General features: G+C 39.8%; 1 protein-coding gene across 2 annotated transcripts in view; it reads right to left on the bottom strand.

Moving 5' to 3' along the window:
* The window catches only part of nrg2b (neuregulin 2b), a 58815-nt gene that overhangs the window by 4126 nt on the left and 31254 nt on the right, over positions 1–23435 (bottom strand). The window contains exons 4-11 of one of the 2 annotated variants that reach the window (XM_034884313.1): positions 22234–22363; positions 15060–15118; positions 12175–12198; positions 9214–9316; positions 8749–8878; positions 6263–6390; positions 4833–5048; positions 497–680 (exon numbers count right to left, since the gene is read on the bottom strand). In XM_034884313.1, the coding sequence (XP_034740204.1) occupies positions 497–680; positions 4833–5048; positions 6263–6390; positions 8749–8878; positions 9214–9316; positions 12175–12198; positions 15060–15118; positions 22234–22363 (974 nt within the window). The remainder of the gene's footprint in view (positions 1–496; positions 681–4832; positions 5049–6262; positions 6391–8748; positions 8879–9213; positions 9317–12174; positions 12199–15059; positions 15119–22233; positions 22364–23435) is intronic. The other variant, XM_034884314.1, reaches the window with a different exon arrangement.

Genomic DNA, 23435 nt, shown 5'->3' with positions numbered 1-23435 from the left:
AAAGAGACTTTAGATACAGTATTAGGGGACCACTAAGGCCTATATTAAGAGACTTCAGATACAGTATTAGGGACCACTAAGGCCTATATTAAGAGACTTCAGATACAGTAATAGGGACAGCTAAGGTCTATATAAAAGAGACTTCAGATACAGTATTAGAGGACCACTAAGGTCTATATAAAAGAGACTTCAGATACAGTATTAGGGGACCACTAAGGTCTATATAAAAGCATCCAAAGAGCACCATGTCATGGAACCTTTGAATATGAAAGTTTGTCAGAGGTTTGCTCAAAGGTACTTCATCAGGGTAGGTGCCTACACAAACAAATCTGAAAAAAAGCAAAACCCACATAGAAGTCATCCTACTAAAAAATAGAACATAAACAGCCCAATCCTTTTCTGTTAAATGACTGAAGTGCATGTTGTCACGTCACTGAGGTGCCCCTGTTATAGGACATGTGTCATCGACATGTGCGTACTATATGTGCCTACTTACATCAGGGCATCGTAGCAGCGGCTGGTCATCCTCTCTGTGGTAGGTGGCAGCGGCGGGGGGCAGGGAGAGGGCGTGGCTTGTGTTGGGCGAGGTTATGTGGAAGGTGGGCACCTGGGGCGGCAACGAGGGGTAGTGGAACTCCACGGGGGACAGGCGCGCTGGCGTGGTCAGCGCCGACACGTACCTGTTCAGCAAAGACGACACAAGATTACTGCAGTGTGCAAATCTGAATCAGAATTAGAAATACTTTATTGATCACTGTAGGAAAAATCTGTGTTACAGTTGCACAAAGTGTATAAATATCACAGTAGAATGTAAAGGAAGAAAGAAATTAAGAAATATAACGAGTGTGCATGTGTACAGTATTTACATAATTTAGGAGTTGTAATGGTGAACAGTTAAAATGAATAAATAGTAGCAGCAGAGTAAATTTTAAGCAGTGTTATTGCACAAAACAGATAATATTGTCCAGTTTCAAACTCACTTAGTGTGTGTGTGTGTGTGTCAGACACGTAGAGGGAGGAGTTATAAAGTTTGATGGCTACAGGCAGGAATGACTTCCTGTGGCGCTCTGTGGGGCATTGTGGGGGAATATCCCACACGTTGAACACTGAACTGGCACACATTTGGCTAAGATTTTAAGAGATAATAGACAAATAGATACTGAAATGACCAATAAGTCAGAATTTAATGTTTCTGTTGTTATTCTCTACAATGTTGCATTTCATGAGTGTTTCGATGTAGCACTGGGGTGTAGTAGTTTGATTGCCAGCAATCTTACAGTATACCTTACCAAGAGTTTTGATAAGGTTGATAGCAGTAGTAGTCCACACTATAAGTAATGGCTGTGAAATCTAGAGATACTTCCTTTAGATTGTACAGTAATACTACTGTATATGATTTTTACAGTAGAATACAGTAAAGTTTACATTACAACCTTGTCATCATGACAAAATCACAGTAGTCTAAGTATTACAGTTGAAATCACAGTAGTTCTAGGTATTACTGTCAAAAAATCCCAATATTGCCACTATCGTACTGGAAATAGTAAACTATTGTATTTTTACTTTTTTTATCTTATGTTGTGTTTAATTGTTTTGTATTTCACAGTGAATACTTAAAATACTGCAAATGGAAGTACGGTACATTTACTGTAAAAAGAATTCAAAGTAACTAACTGGACAATTGTTGCCAGTAAATTACTGTACATTTTACGTTAAATTTGTTACAGTGTATCCATTTTTTCGAAACCACTTGACCTCTTCAGGGCTGGGGGGCTGGGGCCTACCCAGCATGCATGAGCTACATCCTGGCAGGTACACCCCAGACAAGTTGCCAGTCAATCACAGGACTAACCACACACAGATAAACAAACAGCATTCAAACCTACAGGCAGTTTCTAGTCCACCTGATCTGCCAGACTTTGGACTGTGGGAGGAATACATTATTAGGGGACCACTAAGGTCTATATAAAAGAGACTTCAGATACAGTATTAGGGGACCACTAAGGTCTATATAAAAGAGACTTCAGATACAGTATTAGGGACTACTATGTTCTATATAAAAGAGACTTCAGATACAGTATTAGGGGACCACTAAGGTCTATATAAAAGAGACTTCAAATACAGTATTAGGGACCACTATGTTCTATATAAAAGAGACTTCAGATACAGTATTAGGGACTACTAAGGTCTGTATAAAAGAGACTTCAAATACAGTATTAGGGACCACTAAGGTCTATATAAAAGAGACTCCATATACAGTATTAGGGGACCACTAAGGTCTATATAAAAGAGACTTCAGATACAGTATTAGGGGACCACTAAGGTCTATATAAAAGAGACTTCAGATACAGTATTAGGGACCACTAAGGTCTATATAAAAGAGACTTCAGATACAGTATTAGGGACCACTAAGGTCTATATAAAAGAGACTTCAGATACAGTATCAGGGGACCACTAAGGTCTATATAAAAGAGACTTCAGATACAGTATTAGGGACCACTAAGGTCTATATAAAAGAGACTTCAGATACAGTATTAGGGACCACTAAAGTCTATATAAAAGAGACTTCAGATACAGTATTAGGGGACCACGAAGGTCTATATAAAAGCATCCAAAGAGCCCCATGTCATGGGACCTTTAAATATAAAAGTTTGTCAGAGGTTTGCTCAAAGGTACTTTAGCAGGGTAGATGCCAACACAAACAAATCAGAAAAAAGCGAAACTAACAATTAAGTCATTCTAATAAAAAGTATATGTGTCTAAAGCTGGATTTACAGCATCTTTGCCTCTGTGCCACAGAGCTCCAACATTTTTCCAAAACTATTAAAATCACATCAGTGAGCCACACTGTTACACTGGCTGACATGTTCCTAAATTAACATGAACACACATCTGCTGCAGTTTATTTTGAGCCGATGCCACATTAGGGGTTACATGACTTCATATTTAAAGTCCACACAAATTATTTTTAGTCATGAAACAAATCACAGGAGGAGGGAATGGATTTTCTTAAAACGCTTGCTTTGTGTAGCTTAGCCAACCGGTCCAATTTATCAGCAAGCCCTTTTGCAGAGTTTAAAGAGGAAATAAGTAAATATACAAACTCTACACAGAAACGCTGCAGCCAGCTGGCTCAGGCTGGTTCGTATGCACGCAGGATCTTTTTTTTTGCCATTAAACGACAGTGTTGACTGCTAGTGTTACTGACAGTCTTACTGTTCACTGCTAAGCCACTTCGCCACCCACTCAGTCTGTCCATGCCCCCCCACACTGACTGCTGCAACTCATTGAGTTGTTTAGTGGTTGTTCATAGATTCAATGTTGTCAATTTTGCGACAGAATAAATCCCAAATTCTAAAACACTCAAGTCAATTCAGCACCAAAATAATTCATGACTACAAAAAATTACATTAACCATCATGTTGTCCTTGGGTCAAATTGACCTGTTTTCCTTTATCAATGTTCTTTTAATTCACCAAAATAACATGATTGATTCCACACATTGTTCTTTTGCAAGTACAAATCTCTACTTTCATTACTTCTGGGGCGTCTTATTCAATTTTACAGCATTTGAAAAACCATTGAAGTGTTTTTGAAATAGTACTGAGTAAAAGTTGACATATACCGAACCTGTGATTATCCATCAACATACATTCCTTTAATTTTAGTCTAAATAATTCTGCTTTTCCAACTCAAACATTGGGTATAATTTCCTGCATATGAGATTTGTGGAACATACATTTCGAACATAACTGTAAAACTTAAGTTAAAAAGAGTTGATAATGTCAAAAAGTGACAAATATTGAAAAAAGTGTCAACGTGTTGAAAAAAGGGACACAAACATATTTTTTTTTTTAAATCGATAGCTGCAACAAAAGTGTTGATTTTCAATTTTGACCGGAAGATAACACAAGGGTTAAAGCTATAATGCGTAGTTTCTGTCTCCCCCAATGAGGAGTTTATGAGTAATAACAACAAAACTGTCCGCACATGTACATGACACAAGCCTTCCGTGATGGAGCGCCACCCCCAGCTCTCCTCCACGCAGTCGCTTGTGGCCAAGGAGGACACGGAGGATTAAAAAAAACAAAAAACATGATCGACTTTTCACTCGATTTCCTGCAATAGATTTTTCATGTGGTAATGGCATGAATTAACATTAAAAAAGTTACGCATTAAAGCTTTAAAATCTAGTGGAACTCTAAATGGGTTTTGAATTATATAAGAAGGGTTGGTGTTGTACAGACAAGTCACTCTCAAAGTAAAAGTGTATAATCCTCCTAACTTATTAATATTTCTGATCCATTCATTTAAAAGTAATTTGTGCACATGGGTAATACAAATATGGGTTAAATATAGGACAGTATTTTTATTAGTCAGAGGACAATCTGGGACATGTAGGAAACCATCAACTGGTAAGTGGTAGAAAAAATAGAGTTGAAGGGGTTAAAATATTTCATAACCTTAACTACCACCCAAAAGTCATATTAAAATATACAATGTCTGAGTGATGTAGTCCTGCACATTGAAACATTCATAACAATGAACTACCACTTGGGGTCGCCATAGCAGAAAGGAGCCCGGTATGTTCAAAAACAAAAGAAATGAACATGAATAAAGAGTTTCATGTTCATTTATGATTTTTTTTTAATTGAATTAAGATTCATTCATGCACATACAAACACACATGTGTTCATATGCATGCACGCATCCACACATGGCAGACAATCACAAGACAGACAAGAATATGTGCACACACAAACACACACACAGACACACACCCACACACACACACGCACACACACACACACACACACTACCAGCTTGCCTACCTGTCACTGTGAGGCGAGTCTCTCAGAGAGTCGTAGGAATCCCCGTACTGCATTCCCGGTCCGGAAATTTCCGTGCACCCCCAATGGGCGGCCCTCCTCGCCATGCACGCCGGGCTGCTGCACTTACTGGTTCCCACAGAGCTGGACAGCCCCCCCGACTGGCAGTCCGAGTTCATACTGTCTGTCCGCTCCATGCTCCACGTCTGCTCCTCGTGTCTGCAGGTGTGGGTGTTAGCAGAACAGGTTTAAAAGGTTACATCAGTGCTGAGGAGGCAGGGCGATACAGATGCTGGGTAAAGAGATCATACTGCAAAAAATTGCACATGCATTGGCATAGGTGATGGTTTTCACAAAAAACGTATATTTTTTTATGTTTTAACAGCTGTTACTATCCCTCCATGGATGTGGTATCATTGCTGTCGTGCAAACAATAAACGCCAAATAGTTTGCTTTATTATCCAGTTGGTCAGTCATAATGGAAAAAAAAGAATTACTTTAAAGTAGATTTTTTTCTGAGTTCATTTGATAATGATGATGATACCGATACCAGCATTTTAGTCAGTATCAGAGGCTTTTCTGATACTGTCATCTCTAATAAAAACAACATTACAGGGCTCTTAGTATGGGAATAGAGACAAGACAAAGTACACACTGGTGACAACAGTGGAACATAAACAGGCCAAAGACACTCATATGTTTCTCAAGAGTTGGTGAACCAAAGGAGAGATTGAATGCCAATCAGTGTGCGATGTACTGGATGCTACTGTTGCTCTGTGTGTGCCGTATAAGTACAGTAAGTTAAAATGGGCGATTCTTCGGTTATCCTGTTCACTACAGTATCAGATGATGCAGTACATCAAAGCTTGCTTCAGTGAGCCTGGAGAGTCAATGTTCTTCCCTCCAGTGGGGAAACATTTTTCAATTTAGCCAGCTATAAAACGTCCCATTTCACAAAGTGACAAATCCGCCATTGGTGTGACTGTCCAGTGCAAGTCTCCGGGCGTTTAAACCTCTTGATTCGGTTGATATTGTTGTGATATAAAAAAAGTCCAAAGTCGAAGCACTGCCATTAAACTGTTAAAAATTTGGTTCAACCAAATCACATTTTCACACTTACTTTCTACCTACAGTATGCAGGTAGCATTGTTTGTATCTGTATCATGTTTTCAGATAACTGTCTCTAAGATTCCTGCTGCTATCCCAATATAATAGAGTTGAAGGAAAAAACATATACCATGAATATTTCTATCCAGAAATCCATCACTATTCTGGGTCACCCACAGACTTTACTGCCAACAGTTGTCATTGGAGCTACTTTCTACCAAAGAAATAGTCCCTATAATAGCAAATAAATGAAACTGTAAGTTGTAAATTCTATCATTTTTATGTGTATACGTGCCCGTCTGGATGTGCATGGGTGGCAGATCTACCTGGAAGCGTGTGAGGCAGTGGTCGAGTGGTGGGAGCGCGTAGACATTCGGCTGCCTGCGTAGTTGCCTGCACCCTCTGCTCCGTGGCTGATCACACACTCGGTCGTTGGGATGCTCTTGGAGATGTACTGCAACACACACAAACACACACACAAATATACAGAATACTCATGTCTTTATTTTCCAAATATCAAACACATCACAGAATATGAAAGAGATAATAAACATGAGAGAATGCAAGAACTATTTGAAAAGATAAAAATACAAAGGACATAATGTACATATATACATGTGTGTACAAATGGTGAATGTACAACCTTTGTACAACCTGCTTATATAGTATTTCTAAAGATGTAAGTAAAACATACAAATATGTTTGTGCAAGTTGCACTATAGTGCAGTATTGTGACGTATATGACTCTTATCTAACACGTATAAATCTGACAACAATGACGAGAAGCAGGTCCACCTGTTATCAGATTTATCTATCATATAATCAATAATAAAATAATAATATAGTAAAACTAGAGCGAGGCAGGGCATACAGCCCGATCCGTTTGGGGAGAGTTCTAGCCCGACCAGGCTCCTCTCTTTACCCTGTCTCTCTTAGTTATGCTGTAATAGGTTTAGACAGCTGGGGGACTTCCTTTGACACACCGAGTTCCTCTCCCTTCTATCTTTCTATCTTTCCATTTTGTGTGCATCCATGTCCCAGAAAAGCTCTGGGGAGTTATTCCCCGGAGTCCTTGTGTTCTTTTTTGCCCAGCATGTTTCCTCAGATCAGGTAGGCTTCAAAATCATGGTAGCAGCTGTTGCCATGGTCCCGCTACATGTTCTGCGATGCCATGTTATGTCCTGATACGCTCTGCGGTGCCCTGCTACGTCCTGCTGGGCCTTGTAATGCCGCACAGTGCCCTGCTATGCCAGGAACTACTACAAACTACTATTTTTTGTGACTGTTATTGCCACTCTTCATTCTAACCCCAACCGGTCGTCAGACACCGCCTACCAAGAGCCTGGGTCTGGGTCTGGGTCTGTCCCAGGTTCCTGCCATAAAGGAAGTTTTTCCTCGCCACTGTCGCACTGTTGCTTGCTCTGGAGGGAACTGTTGGGTCTTTGCAAATTATAGAGTGTGGTCAAGACCTACTCTATCTGTAAAGTGTCTCGAGATGACTCTTGTTATGATTTGATACTATTAATAAAATTGAATTGAAATTGCAGATAGATATACAATCTAAAGTACATGTATGTGATACCTAATGATGAGAGGATTCTCCTGCACAGATCGTTTGTAACTCCTCATCACGTCTCTTTAATTGTTGCTATTACGCCGCCTCATGCGAAGTGTGTCTCCCGAAGAATGGTAGGTGTTTCTGCACACTCTTTAATGTCTGTCAGCTCGGTTTCACCGTATTTTCCTTTGTTGTCAGTGGATCGGAGCTTAATTTACACAGAGACTCTTTTTAGAGGCAAAAGTGCTCTGAAGGCTAAAAGAACCTTAAAATAAAGTCGACCAGGGACTCCATCTAAGGAGGCTTGGTGGGCTTCCTGTGCAGTTTGCTCGGGTGAAGCCAACAGCCAGTTCTCGTGTCTTCTCTTTCTTCTTCCGTTCCTCTTTTCGCGTTTATAAATATCTGATGGTATTCTGGAACGTGTGACATCAAAATCCTATTCATAGGACAGTAATATTTAATTAAAAGCACTGACACATTAGGCTTAACTGTATTTCAGCAGTACTTTGATAAGAAAGCTAAGTCAGCCTGTAGATTACAAAATGTGACTACCATGCATCCTGAATGATAACTTATAAAACATTGTATATGTATTGCATGGGTTGTACTGTATTATTGTAACTGGTGGCTGCCAGTAGCTGAAACAAAATCACAGATTCCAAAAATGTCTCTTGTCACCGACTCTGGTACAAAACTTTGTATGCTTTAAAATGTAAGACTCTGAGACACTACAATACTGCAATAAGCAGTCAAATATTTGTGCTTGTATTTTATCCTATTATTTCAAGTATATTGTATGTCTGCACTGGATATTGTATTCTAGTATGTCAATAAGACTTATATTCTGTACTGTGTGACTGATTTTGCTGCTGGAACGCCATAATTTCCCTTTTTTTGGATCAATATCTATCTATCTATCTATCTATCTATCTATCTATCTATCTATCTATCTATCTATCTATCTATCTTTATGTGTAACCAGTGTCTCAACTTAAAAAAGAAGCTAAAAAAGCTCAAATAAAAGAAAACAGCCTTTCCCTTTTGCCAAAATGTGACTAACTTTTCCTTGTTTTGACATTCAAACTTGTTCAGTTTATATTGTTGCATTTCTCCCAAAAATGTTGGTTATTTATATATTTCTGTCTGGAAATCTTGACTCTGTCAGTAGTGACCTGTTTCCCCTCAGCATGAGACTTTTGACCTCCTGATGACCTCTACCTGCCTCTGCTCTGTGTTTCTACTGTTTGGACTCACGTCGACCATGGGGATCTCCTCTGGCCCGGGCCCGGGGTGGTTGGGGCCGTTGGCCAGCATGCGGTTGGGTTGCTCCACACACTGATTCTGGTTCTGGTGTAGGTGACTGTGCATCTTCTGCCTCTGCTTCCTGGGAGGGTTACAATAAGGGTTATGATAAGTGATCCGGAACAGTGACTGAGAACATACTGATGTTGTTGCAGACCGCCGATACCGCCGATAGTCTCAGGACTTGTTTTTGTGGAACACGTGTAGGTTCAAACGTTGTTTTAGTCATCAACAGAAACTCAGATTGTACAGATAGTCTAGCTAGCTGTCTGGATTTACCCTGCAGAGATCTGAGGACCAGGTAACCATAGTCCTCAGATTGGACAGATAGTCTAGCTACATGTATTTTTTTACAGGGGAATAATTTGGAGCCTTTCATTATAGGGATTCATTTCTTTTTCCGTGAAAGACACATACTTGGTTTTGCAGTAGGCCACCACACAAACGATGCCGACCACCAACAGCGCCACACAGATGCCTGTGATCGTCAGCACCCGCCTCTGGTAGAGCTCCTCAGCCTCTGTGGATGGTAACACACACACCCACACACCCACACACACACACACACACACACACACACACACACACACACACCCCCAAACACATGTTCATATGCATGCACACATCCACACATGGCAAACAATCACAATCACAAGAATATGTGCACACACAGATAGATAGACACACACACACACACACACACACACACACACACACACACACACACACACACACACACACACACACACACACACACGAACAGCATGAGCACTACTCCACTGACTGAAACTAAAGAAACAGTTTTCTCACTATTATCTGCTGCCTTCCTATCCCCTGTGCTGTCTATAAAACAACTCCTGATCTATAATGGAACATGCCTTTCAGTTGTAACTGTACTACAGTTAAACAGTAGTAATACAACACACAAGTAATACTACAAGCTCATAAATATCATGATGCAAAGCAGAGTCGTAAAGCTAATTCCTGACATAGACTTCCTGCTGTCCCTATACAAGTGTATTTACAATGGCCATGGGGATGTAATGCTACAGAGGACACTACAGGGGATCTGAATGCATGCCTGTATGGATGGAATCATCAAATCAAATGTCGTCCAGATGAAAAAGTTAAAAAGAAAAAATTGTTCAAAGTGTTGATAACACAGTAGCCTGAGAATGAAAAAGTTAAGTATTCACAAGGCTCACCAGAACTAACACTGAAAACAATTCCAAACATATTTTTTCTGCCCCTTCGACATTCATTAATACATTAAATGCGTTAAAGGGAATATACTGTATATGCTATTTTAATTCCAAAGGCCAACTTTATCAGGATGCATAGAATCCTGGATCCATAAAATAACTGGACTTTAAAAATAAAAATGTACCTGCTTCTATGGGAATTTAACAGATGGGGTTGTATACTTATGTCCCCTGTATTTTAACAATACAATACATTAGTCCATTACAAAGAAAATTGGTGTCTTTATAAGGTTGCATTTTCCTAGAATTTTTTTAATTAAGACATTAAGATCAATTTCCAAAAGTATTTTAGTTTTATTCATCTTTTTAATCAACTTTAGCGTATGGTGTAAACTTATGCAAATCACTGTATAATAATCTAAATCTAATTCCAGTATTATTCAAAGTTGTTTAAGTTTCCTGATCTCCACCTTTAACTATGCTGTAGTTTTACCTGCAAACCAAGTGAACACAGCTTTTTTTTTTTGCTTGAATAACAGGTGGAAATAGAAATCCATTGTATCCATGGTGCAAATTATCATGGTATTGGATATTGTACTGCTTTTGGATAATATCAGCTGGTATAAAAGACAATTCATTTCATTCTTTCCCAAGCTAATGGGAAAAACCTACACAAGAAAATATAATTTTAAGTATTGTTTTTCATTCTAAATGTTATCCTTTGGTCTATTGCAATTCTCCTATCATCTCTAGACAGATCTGGATCACGTTACACTGAACTACATGAAACTCATTACGTTCTAACAGGTTTGTGGTGATGCTGTGTGAATACTTCGCCATCAGGTGGAACTAGGTTAAGTCAGATTTCTGGGCCCGCTGTGGTGTCACACTCTGTGTCAGAACGGAAAAGCACGACACAATGACAGAGGGAGCAACAAACAGAACAGAACAGAACATGAGGGGGGGGAGGGAGGGAATAAAAGAGGCGAGGAAGGAGGAGCAGGTGGGAACATGTAGACAGAGGGAGAGGAAGGGGGGGGGGGGGCTGAGAGGGGACCAGGGGCGGGTCCAGGAGAATGGCCCGGGAGAAACTAGTCCCCAGAAACCACACAAATCCTGACTTTGTCCCCTTATCAGCTGAAGCTGGATTATAGAGGCCCTTGGATTGTTTGTCACGGCCAAATTAAAGTCACTAAAGATTAATGCTTTTCAATGTCACAAACCTTCTGTTTTACAAATATTCAGTTTCTTCTCATGTTGGACTAAAACTGACATAACACCGTGGCATCTATGAGAGATTTATAGCTGACTATCTGTTGATCTTATGGAAGAAAGTTGGAAATACGGTAAAAGCTGGTGAATACGTAACTGTCCCTGTTACCTAATTCATCACCTCACGTAGACATGCCACTGGGGAGGGGTGAGGGAGGAGGGTCGGGGGCTCTAAATAAAGGCCCTCTGTAAGGACTGACAAGTCTACGAGAGCCTTGGCCCGGCATTGTGTGTGTGTCAAAGGGTACTGATACAGAAAGGCAAAGGGAAATGGGAAGGCGAGCTCGCTGGCACAGTGGAGCCAACAGCAATCATGATTTAGGACAGGCGAGCTCTCGACTCTGACACCGAGTCAATCAAGGGCAGAATAATAAGGACAGACTATGTGGTCAGGCCTTTTGCTTTCTTTTGGCAACGCTTTGCTAAAATACTCGCAGCTTGCATGTTTTAATTCGACAGGCTGCTGAAGCCAATATGCATTGCCAAAGCCCCAGAGGACGAGCCAGCTACTTGTATTTATTGATGATGTGAAACTCTACATTTTTGGACAAACAAGATATCTTCTGCTCTGATATGGTGTCCAGGTAAACACATCTCCGCTAGGCTTAGTAAATTGTGTTTTAATTCACCTCTGCACTTTCTTTAATTAATGTATCCTTCCCAGTTAATTTGTGCCCGCCTCTAATGTCTACTTCTCCAAATGTGTCCGACTGTAAGAAGAGTGCATGCACAGAAGGGAGGTTATGTGTCTTGAAAGCAGGTTAGTGGGCAGGAGAAAAAGAGGGACAGGTTGAGGGAGACCCAGTTGTTGGTTTAAGAAAGAAGATGGCACAATAATGTGTGACTGTGAGAGGATCTTGGCAAACCCTTTAAGAACAGCAAAATGAATAATAATGTTCCATACCCATAAATTCAATTCTGAGCAGCTCTGCCAGCGCAGAAAGTTGTTGTGGTAAAAGAAAAGAGACAGATAGGGTCAGGTGTAATGTCCACTTTGGAGCAGATATGTTATTTTTCATGTCCTATATACGCTGAACCAGGACACAGGTTAATTAGTGCTGTCAATCATAGTGATTGACAAGTGGACTGTCCTGTAACAGACAGACAACTCAGACAGCCTTGGCTCTGTGACCCCCAGAAATGATAGGAAAACAAACCGAACCAAACTAAATCAAAAGGGATCAAATGAACCAAATGCAGAAGGTAAGAGAAAGCCAACAGGCAGGAAAAGGCATGCAGAGACAGATGGAAAAAGACAGCAAGACAAGAAGCCACATCACTTACTGCTATATTTACTAGACCTCATTTCTGGAGTTAACAACAGACAGGAATGGTAAAAAGAAAAAAAGAAAAAGAAAAAACAAGACAAAAGAAAAGGATAAAAAGCAGTGAGTTACTCTACAACATAAAAACACATTACAGTCAATGAGGCTGGCACAGCAAATGGGAGTGGGTGCTATAACTCGTTTGACTAATTGCAATTGTGTGCCTTTGTATTGATTACAGCATACCTCTTGTAATGCACTTTGTCCCACTACGGCTGCGTACAGCTATTATAACCTTTCTTTTGATTTACAGAGAAATCATCTGAGCATTCCTAATGTCCAAGGCTTTGCATGCATTACCAGCTGTAAAAAGAAAGGCCCATACAAAAAAACAGCCTGACCTTAACTACTCTACAGTTTGACAGTGCTTGATGATCCGAACAATAGAAAAGCAGGCAGTGACAAATCAACATGGATTCAAAACAGCAGAAAAGTGTAGCTTCGACTGACCGAAAGAGCGTCACAATGCAAAATAAAAAAAAAAAGCACACAGACGGATTTCAGCGTGGACACAAGGCCTGATGATGGGGGTAAAAATAAACTGACGTCACATATAATATGATGTCTTACGACCTGGTTTAGGTTTAAATTAGACATTATTCAGTGTGGAAAACTTCCACAACCAACAAAAACATGGCATTGTATTCCTCTATTGGATATCCCTGTGATTGCTGGGCCAGTAACAGCAGAGTGACACAGCTGATGGAGGAAGCAGCACTTTTATTTCTGTATAAAAGTAGCCAACCCTACAGGAATTATTTAAGCTTCTGTGTCAGTGCTTAATCTTCATGAACGTGTCATGGAATCTCTGGTTGATACCAATAATGATGTGTTTCAGTGTCACTGCTCATGCAATCACAGGAAAGTGAGCAAAAATGCCCAATTGCATCCAGGATCAATTTTTGAAAATGTTGCATATTCGCTTTCTTGCTAAGAGCGATATGATCAAACTCGACACCACTCTCATGACTGAACACTAGAAGCTAGAGCCAGGGTACTTTTAGCTTAGCTTAGCTTAGCTTAGCTTAGCATACAGACTGGATGCAGCCTGGCTCCGTCCTCAGGTAAAAAACAAATCCTGAAACAATCTGCCCATCAGCACCACTGATTTCCAAGACAACACTGGAATTCACTGCAAAATCCTGTAAAACCACAAGTTGTATTTGTGACACATTGACATGACATAATGTTTTGATCAATATTTTAGAGATGCTGGTTGGTGGATTTCTTTCTACCGTTGGACAGAGCCAGGCTAGCTTTTTCCCCCTGTTTCCAGTTTTTTTTTGCAAAACTAAGCCAAATCACACACATCTGAATTTTCCTTTAGTTACATATAACTGTGATAAGAATGAAAACAAGTGACACCATTGTGAACACAGTAGTCAACCCTAGAACATTTCAAGAAGCATTTAGCCACATGCCGTAATGAAAGATTTTATCAGATGATCCATAGATGCTTAGAGTGAAAACAAGAGGTCACCACGGTCATTATTACTGTGGGTTTTATCCTAATCTCTGAGTTCAGGACAGATTCCACTCACATGATATGGAGAAACTTCACTTATTAAAATCAATATCACATAGGGACTGATCCTTACATATAACCATCACTGACATTTTCAAAAGTCATTACATTTAGACCTAAATGTTGAACACATTCTAACTCTAATTCTCATTGTCATTTACTTGCCACATTGTTGGGGGTTTGGACACACTGTAGCGTTTAGTTTTGACTGGTGGCTGTTTAAAACAGCGTCAGAAGGACTTACATTGTTCTCCATTTAAAGCCTTGAGTTATGCTCCTAAAAGTAAAATCAATGAAAAAATGTTCTCCTTTAAAAGAGAGGCAGAGCATGGAGTAAAAACGTTCACATAGGCACATAGCCTTGATAGTTTCATTTTAGTTTTTGAACAGCACCGATGGACCATCTACAAAGAAAAGTGACAATAAAGTGTTCCAATGAAAGCTTTATATTGTGTTAATTCTCTGTCTCCTCTGTTTCTTCTTGCAGTTCTCTGAATCAAGCTGCAACAGAAGTATTTGTGTGCAATTCACCACTTAAATTTCAGAGTTTTAGAGTAGACAACATGCTGTACAGATGTGCTGCTTGTTGTTGAGTTGTCAAAACTTTTTTGGGCAGCTTTTCAAGTATCCAGTATATGCATATTATGTATAATTGATCTTATATGTACTATAAATGATCAAATCTCTCATTTGTTTGTTTCTGGTGACCAGAGGAGCGCCACGGAGGAACCAGGGGAGACAGGGGGTAGGACACAGAGGCATGCAAATTCACTTTAACACACACATACATACATACAGGTTAACTTACACGAAACACAAGAGACACACACACACAGACACACACAAACACACACAAAGAGCGCTCCCTCCATCTACCCCCTCCGATGTAGCATGCAGCATCTCAGTGGGAAGAAGACAGACAAGAGCAAATGGACATACTGTAGAAACCGGCCATGACGGAGTTTTGACAGCGGTCCCCCGTATAGTCATTGGGACACCTGATGGAGGGAAAACAAGACACAGAGGGGGGAGGGTTAAAGATACAGAGGGAAGAAAGAGGGTTCGACAGGAGGAAAGAGAGGAGGGTAAGTTCACAAAGACAGATAGAAAAGAAGGGAAACGAGAGAGAGGAAGGGAAGGAGGGAGACATAAGAGAGCAGAGAGATGAGGGATTAGAAACAGCACAATCCACCAACTACAGAGAGAGAGATGAGCTGCATACCGTGACATCACCGCCATCAATATGACATCACTGCTACAGTTAAGACATCATCACAGTCACGGGGGGTCATGTGATGGTGGTGCAGGTAGTAGGAGGGATCAAACGTACAGTCGGTAACCTCCAACAACCTCTCACATACAAACACAGATGCACACAAGCACACACACACACACAGTCCCATTTGCCTTATTATGGACTTTCATTCATTGCGTCCATTTCTTAACCCCTGGCCAAAACCATGATGAAATAGAAAAAGCAAAGCAAGGGAATACTTTTATGTACTGCATAAAATTTGCCCGTAAAACAGCTGTAAAACAGCCGACAAGGGCAGTTTATACGGATCTCGTCTGCCATTTAATGTTGAACCATGGCTCTGAAATATCAGTAGGCTGTGCTGTGTGTCGATAAACGAATGGCGCTGTCCGTGGTGCTGAAGTAGCGGATGGATTTGGAATTGCGACTTTTTCTCTGATTCCGTTCTGAGTCAGTTTTGTCTCGGATCTACAATATTCTCTGAACTATAAAGCCTACTGTCTATACCTGTTGGCTGGGAGCCAAACTGACCAATCAGAGCAGAGCTCGATAACACAGTTTGATATTCCAATATATGAGAAAAAAAGCATTTCTCACTATTTTCACATAACAACTCCACGGTTACTATAAAAAATATAATTTGGAGCAGCATTAAATATTTCACCTGAATAATTCCAATCATCTTATGAACATACAAAATGTAGCTAGGTTAAAGAATATGTAAACACATACTGGCCTCTTGGATATTCCCTGCTATGCTTATAACTTCATCAGTAAGTAATATAATGATTAGAAATCCATAAAACAAGTAGGGAGTCTGAATGTCAGCTCCGTTCCTGCTGTAGTGTTTTTGTTGGGTCTTTATGTTGGTCCTGGGATGTGTTCTTACGTCCCGGTGTATTGTGTGATAATTGTATAATATGAAGAATATTTAATCACAAAAACTTAGTCTGAATGTCGTTGAATGTGCCTTGTCTCCGTCAGAGTATTTGAAGGTCAAGGTTTAACCCTTGCGTTGTCCTCCCGGGTCAAAAAACTGGAAAAAATGACAATTTTGTCCCTTTTTCAGACTATTTTTAAGTTTTCACTAATACCACCTTACTACCATTAACTAGTTTTACACTACTTTTTGGAATACATGGTCAATAAGCCTCATTTATATAGAATTACACCTAATATTTGAGTTTAAAAAAGCTGAAATTATGAATTATTTGGACTAATAGTTAAGATCAAAGGCATGAAAAGGATCAGTTGTGTTTGCAAAGAGCGTCGTAAGGAATCCAATCCATTTTTTTGTGGTCATTTGGTTAAAAAGAAGCTAAATTTCAGATATAGACATTTTTTAATGCACACACCCAGCAGGAAATCAAAGCCCTGTTTAGCACATGTAGTGGTTAAGGGGAGTGCTGCTCCGTGATGAAAAAAAACATCCTTGCTATGTGTAATGCTGTGTTTGTGTGTTTGGTGTGAAAGCCTGGGAACCCATTGAAACACGTGACATGAACAAAAATCCCCCAATGAATCCTTTGAATAAGCCTAAAAGAATGTTGACTTGTTCAAATGACCTTCGGCCAAAATTGAAATTTTTACAAGGATGGAAGTGTAAAGGTGGCACACACACACACACACACACACACACACACACACACACACACAGACACACACACTCACACACACAAAGAGACCGAAGATAGAAGCAGAAAGAGAGACAAGAGAGCGAGAGACCGAGAGAGAGACAGACCTCCACAGCGTGTGAGCATGAAAATGGTTGGAATAGGTTTTTGGTATTTCTTGAGCATAAATAACAGCGAGAGTTTACATACAGCTGCAGAGGGGGGTGTTTTGTTTCTGGATGGGTGGCGAGCTGTCAGCGATACCACGGGCTGCGTATGATTCATACGCAGGCAACAGCCATCAAAATCCCAACACTGGAACTAACAAGTAGGCTCCTCGCTGCATAACCATCGCTCGGAAATTGATACACATACATAGCCCAAAATATTGATCTTTTTTTTACGAAGTTACTTAATAGTACGGCTATTATTTCTATCCAGCTCTTTAAACGAAAACACTACATTTCAATTCATGTCCTTGAGAAAGAAAAAAAATTCTAATTCTGAAATGTCTTAAATTATAATGAGTGTCATGGCTTTTACCCAGCCAGGCCTAATTGATTGAATCTCTTTATTGCTATAAGTGATAGTAGATCAGCTTTTACTGCAGTCAAATGAAAAATAGACATGTTATAGAAAATCTGATCCAACTGCAGTGCACATTATACTGTAGATGAATCAAAGCAATAGATCAACCGTAGTGTTCTGCTATCATGGGTGTGGCCTTTTATAGGATAACAGAAGCTCTCTGGCTCTAATAGCCATATTGTTTTTATTATAGTGATTTAGTATCAGGTCAACAAACGGATCCAGTTTAAAAGGCAAGGACCTCCGTCCATCCCCCTGCATAAAGTATACCGTCCATGTAACTGACTGGGGATTCATTTCTCCTCTTTCTCACCACTAAAGAGACAACTTGCATTTTGAATCAATTATAGCAAAACCCCTCAGAAGAGCCAACTCAGCAATTTCCCATAGAGTTATAAATAGAGTAGAGAGAGAGAGATGCGAGACACTCGGAGCAGAGGCAGCCCTATGCCTGCAGACCTTTTACAGTGTATCCTTTCTTTTGTCTTTCCCCTCTTCTCTTCTGTTTCTCCCTGATTCTTATGTCCCCTCGTTTCTCCACCCTTTTCCCCCTCCCCTGCCATTGTACTGTTCTTTCTGCCGTGAGAATGAGCACAGGGGGAAAGAAAACCTTTGGTTCAAACCATCTGAATGAAAGCAAAAGCCTGTGATTCATTTTATTTTATATTTATCATACAAAGCATCGTTAAAACGAAGATAAAAAAAAACACACACACAGCTGTGGACGTTATGTTCAATTCAAGCCTGAACTTGTGGCATTTGTAGATTCGATTTGGTTACATTAACGTTATTGATTCAAATGGGGGCTTTGGCATTTTCAACCTATACTGTAGCTGGGAATACATGGGCTGGCAGCCAGACTGGAGTTAAGCAACAACATTAATCAGAGTATCTGCAACTGTACACAGAAAGCTGTAACATAGGTTAAAAGAACATCGAGTAAGCAAGACACACCAAGCTTTGACTGCCAACAGCTCGCCAGCGGGCATATTTGTATGTACTGATCTCCATTTTAACCTCCACTCTCTGTTTAAGCCAGGGTGCCTTTCTGTATGTGCCGTCCTCCACTTTAACCTACAGACTCCATTTTGCTGTAAAGGGAAGAGGAGATTATATGTCTCCATGGTTGGCCCAAAAGAGCTTATAAACACCACTCAAATTTGAGGGATAATAAGAACATTTCTGCCGCCTGCCAGTGCCATGCACTGCCGTGATTTGCAGCTGTTCAGTGTCTTCGTGTGAGATTGGGGGGTCCACACTTCTCTGAGGGAACAAGCTGAGCAGACAGTCTACAGTCAGGGGTCTTATTTACATCCTGTTATCCACCGGCCCAAACAGACAGGCCAACAAAGGATGACAGAGCTGAGAAGCTGCAGTAACTCTCTGGAAACTGCCGGCTAGTGTGCTACTATCTTGCTAGCCTGTTGTAGCATCTTGAAATATGCTTGTGTGTAGCACAATCATGCACAGAATGTTGTACAATCCGGCCCATTTTGTACTCCTGTAATTGCTATATACGCAACTCCTAATGTCTATATGCAACCCTCTCGAACAAAGTTTTCTGCTTGTCAGCACCATGAAAAAAAGAATCCTGATTTATCCTTCAGCAATGACCGGAAGGTATATCAGATGAGGGACAGAGAGAAAGGCATGGGGAGAGAGAGTGAAGATGGGAAGCAGAGGAAAAAAAGTAAGAGATAGAAATGGAAATGAAGAAACAAAGAGTGTAGATCTGAAACAGGCAGGATCTAACAATGGATTTCTAATGATACATGATACATCCAACTGTACAGGTAGTATAACCACAAAGCTCTTGATCATATACATGACTATACACGCCATCTGTTATCCAAACTCAGGGGAAGTGTTTGCTACACAGCTCCAAAATGACCCTGTACGCATGGCAAGTTGGAAGTGAAAGAACACAACTTCCAGTTTAAAAACTATACTGCACATTATACAAAGTGGAAAACAAAGACTTTTTCATAGCTTAGGTTCATACAAAGCTTTGATCGCAAAATTGCAGTTTGTATTGTATTGAGCTCACAGCTGTCGGCATACTGTGCCATTTAAAGGGACAGTTTGGATATTTTGAAGTGTGATAGTATAAGCTACTTATCCAGTGTGTCTAAAGAAAAAGGCCTACAGTTCTATGGTATTTTGAAATGAAGCCATTATAGTCATCTATACTCTCTTCAAAGCCACCAGACTCCTTTTGCAAAAACAGTTATTTTACCTAACAGAACAAGGCGGTCTAGCGCCACATCAATCGGTTAGTTTGTTTCGGGTATTGTTTGACTTTGGTGACTCCACACTAACGCTTTAAAACACCAAAACACACAATAATACTAACTAACCAATCGAGACAGAACAAACTAACTGAATACCAACTCTAAATGCGGAGGCTTTGAATAAAAAAAGTCACCTGACGGCAAGGTGAAGCAGTGAAAATAGTGTAAATAGAGCATACACCTACAGTGATGATGATTTTTTTAGGTGGCTAAAATAAGCTGCTGCCCCTGTCCACAGCAGTACCTTGCTGAGCTTCTGTTTCTGTCCTTATGTCTGTTTCTCTAAACCGTCCAGCCTGTTGCAGTCACTCATCTTTAGCTATTCAGCTTATTGTCAACTTGAGAAAAGTTTAGATAAAAGGTCCATGATCCAGTAGTAATCTTGTTACACCATCCTTTCACGGTTGATAATTGAATAATATGTGTCGAACAATTATAAGTTTTAATTAAGTTAATGCTGATATTTCACTTGAGACTAAGTTTATTATGGAAATACTGTTGACTATTATCTAATTGTTAAAGGGGAACTATGCAGTTTATAGAGGGGGTCTATAGGGAAACCTGTAGGGGGAGCTCTATTGAGAAGCCTGTAGGGGGAGCTCTATAGAGAAACCTGTAGGGGGAGCTCTATGGATAAACCTGTAGGGGGAGCTCTATAGAGAAACCTGTAGGGGGAGGTCTATAGAGAAACCTGTACAACAGAGAATCCTGTAGGGGGAGCTCTATAGAGAAACCTGTAGGGGGCTCTATAGAGAAAACTGTCCGGGGAGCTCTATAGGAAAACCTGTAGGGGGGCTCTATAGGGAAACCTGTAGGGGGAGCTCTATAGAGAAACCTGTAAGGGGGCTCTATAGAAAAACCTGTAGGGGGAGCTCTATAGAGAAGCCTGTAGGTAGGCTCTATAGAGAAACCTGTAGGGGGAGCTCTATAGAGAAGCCTGTAGGTAGGCTCTATAGAGAAACCTGTAGGGGGAGCTCTATAGAAACCTGCAAGCAAAAAGCCAAGAAATGGCTAAAACTGTATAGTGCCCCTTTAAAATGAAAGGGCAGTCAATAATGGCAAATACCCATTAGAAATAAGCAATACTGTGATTATGGTTGCTAGGTAACAACAAATGGTAGTAAGTGTTAAGTCATAAGTTTATAATATGTATGCTAACACACTCTTAAAGTTTGAATTCTAGGACAGTTTTCAGATATTACATTTACTCTGTTCTCCGCTGTCCTCTTTACTTTGCTGGGTGCCCTCACCATGCAAAGTGTTTGGTGGTTACATGCCAAAAGAGTGACCGACAACAGTGGCAGCTAATAAACTACGTCACAGGATGTCCTCTTTAACTTTTCACGCCTGTGAAGTTCCCCTGAGCAGTACTGTGCTCTTGGTAGAAAGAGAACAGTAGAATCAACTTCCATGCTCTACAAGATACCTGATTGGACCAAGGAGACAAATGTCTGCTAAACTGTCTAATGGAAGATTACAACTTTTTTATCTATATTTGTATATTAATGTCAATATTATTCCCACAAACACTGTCATCACGCCAATCGTTTCCGTTGGGTTCTATTAACGTTTAGGGCGGCGTATCTGTGTTCTCCGGGTCCCGTGTTCCCCAGCTCAAATCCTCTTCATATGACACATTCAGGAGACTTTTTCAAAGGTTTTATCTCCTCAGCAATGTTTCTGCCCTTTCTTTCTTTTGTTTTTTGCCATCTGAACTGCGAAGATATAGCACGAACCAGTCTCTCACAAAACACAACACAAGGCTAGACTTGGGACGATAAAGACACGCCCAGGGTTTTGCATTTCCTTTTCAACTAATCTAAAATAGTCAGGGCTCTTTATTTTTATTCATAAAAAATGGCCAAAAGAAAAGAAATGTCCAGGTGTTTATTTTGAATACAAAAAACTAATCTGATGTAATAAATATAATTTGTAAAGCAAAGACACCTTAACTGTTCATTATGTTCTAATAGCTTTGCATTTCTCGGCATCTGTTTTTTGACTTTCTGTTACCACAAGCAAACTCACTAAACTAAAGTAATCATCTTAGAACAAGATCCAACCAATTCCCATGTGTGCCGACAGAACGTCCAAGTGAGGATCTGTTCAAGCCATCAGCTTTATGCAAAATCCCTTTTCTTATGTAACAATCTAACAAACAACAAGCTTCAGACACAATGCATAGTGAGCGTCTAGGTGGGCTGCAGGTGCCTGTCTGTGGGGAGGGCAAACCAGGGAACAGAAGACAAGCAGGACAGTGTTTGAGACCAGAGAGACAGAGACAGAAAGACAGAGGGAGGAGAGACAGGGGAGCGACTACACGGCGATGACTGAGGGGACAGGGGCCGACCGAGGAACCGACTTACTTGCAGGACAGCTGGTTAATACCATGTATGAAGTAACAGTCTCCTCCGTTAACGCAGTAGGCCTTCTCCGAGTCGTTGCAGCGCCTCGCGTGACTCACACCTGAAGACGGGGTGGTGGTAGTGGTGGTCACTGCAAAGAGGACAGGCAGACACGGAAAAAAAGATACAAAAGATGCTGCAACTTGTTGTTAAAATCACACATTTTATGGCAGCCGTAGTCCTAAATAATATCATACCACACTGTGCCACACACCTGTCAGACCTCTCAAGTCAATTTCAAAGACACTTATGTCTTCTTCCTCTTCCAACTTAAAACTTGAAACTGTTTGGGTATATTTATGAGTGTAAATAATACATTTATCTGTTTTCCCTCAATTCTGTTTCGAGACTTTAGGGCTCTGCCTATTGCCATAGCCTAAAAATGAATTAATAATTTACAATATGATTTATTTCCCCTTTATTTTTCTTATTTTAAATCATTTCATTTTTCACTTAAAGTATATATATATATATATATATATATATATATATATATATATATATATATATAATTTATTTTTTATGCTTATATCATGATAAGTTTTGATGATCATGATCAATGATAATTTTTTCCATTATATATACAGTATATAAAAATTATAATAATGACATATTTATTTGATTTAATTATGATGCTTATGTAATAATAGGTTATTTTTCTGGTTTAATACATGTTGATTGAGTTTTAATCATGCAGAACATAACTAAGAAGTAATAAAAAGGTTTGTGATTACATGATCAGGTCCCTCCATCTTTGATATTAAATCTTTGATATTAAACACATGCAATTCTATTCTATTCTGATCCTTTTATTCTGAAAAAAAAACCCTCTTAGAAAGTGAAGTTGTAGAACAATAACCAAATAACAGCTCTCACATTTTTTGTTAAAAGACAGGGTGATCAAAGTTTACTAGCCAGTACAAGAGATACCCGTTGGTCTTAGGAAACGTACATAAAGTTTTAGCTTTTTAGAAAGAAAGAAAGACAGATGAAAGAAACTATTAAAAATAATGTTAAGGAAAGAAAGCTTAAAGAACAACGAAGAACATTTGTATTGATGTGCTAAATAACGTTATCGTAAGTTAATATAGGTTTTGCTACAATCAGCATTAATTTATCAGATAGATAGATAGATAGATAGATAGATAGATAGATAGATAGAT

This window comes from Etheostoma cragini, chromosome 10 (genome assembly GCF_013103735.1).
Source record: "Etheostoma cragini isolate CJK2018 chromosome 10, CSU_Ecrag_1.0, whole genome shotgun sequence".
In the NCBI taxonomy this organism is placed as follows: Eukaryota; Metazoa; Chordata; class Actinopteri; order Perciformes; family Percidae; genus Etheostoma; species Etheostoma cragini.
This window is presented reverse-complemented; position numbering and strand designations above follow the sequence as displayed.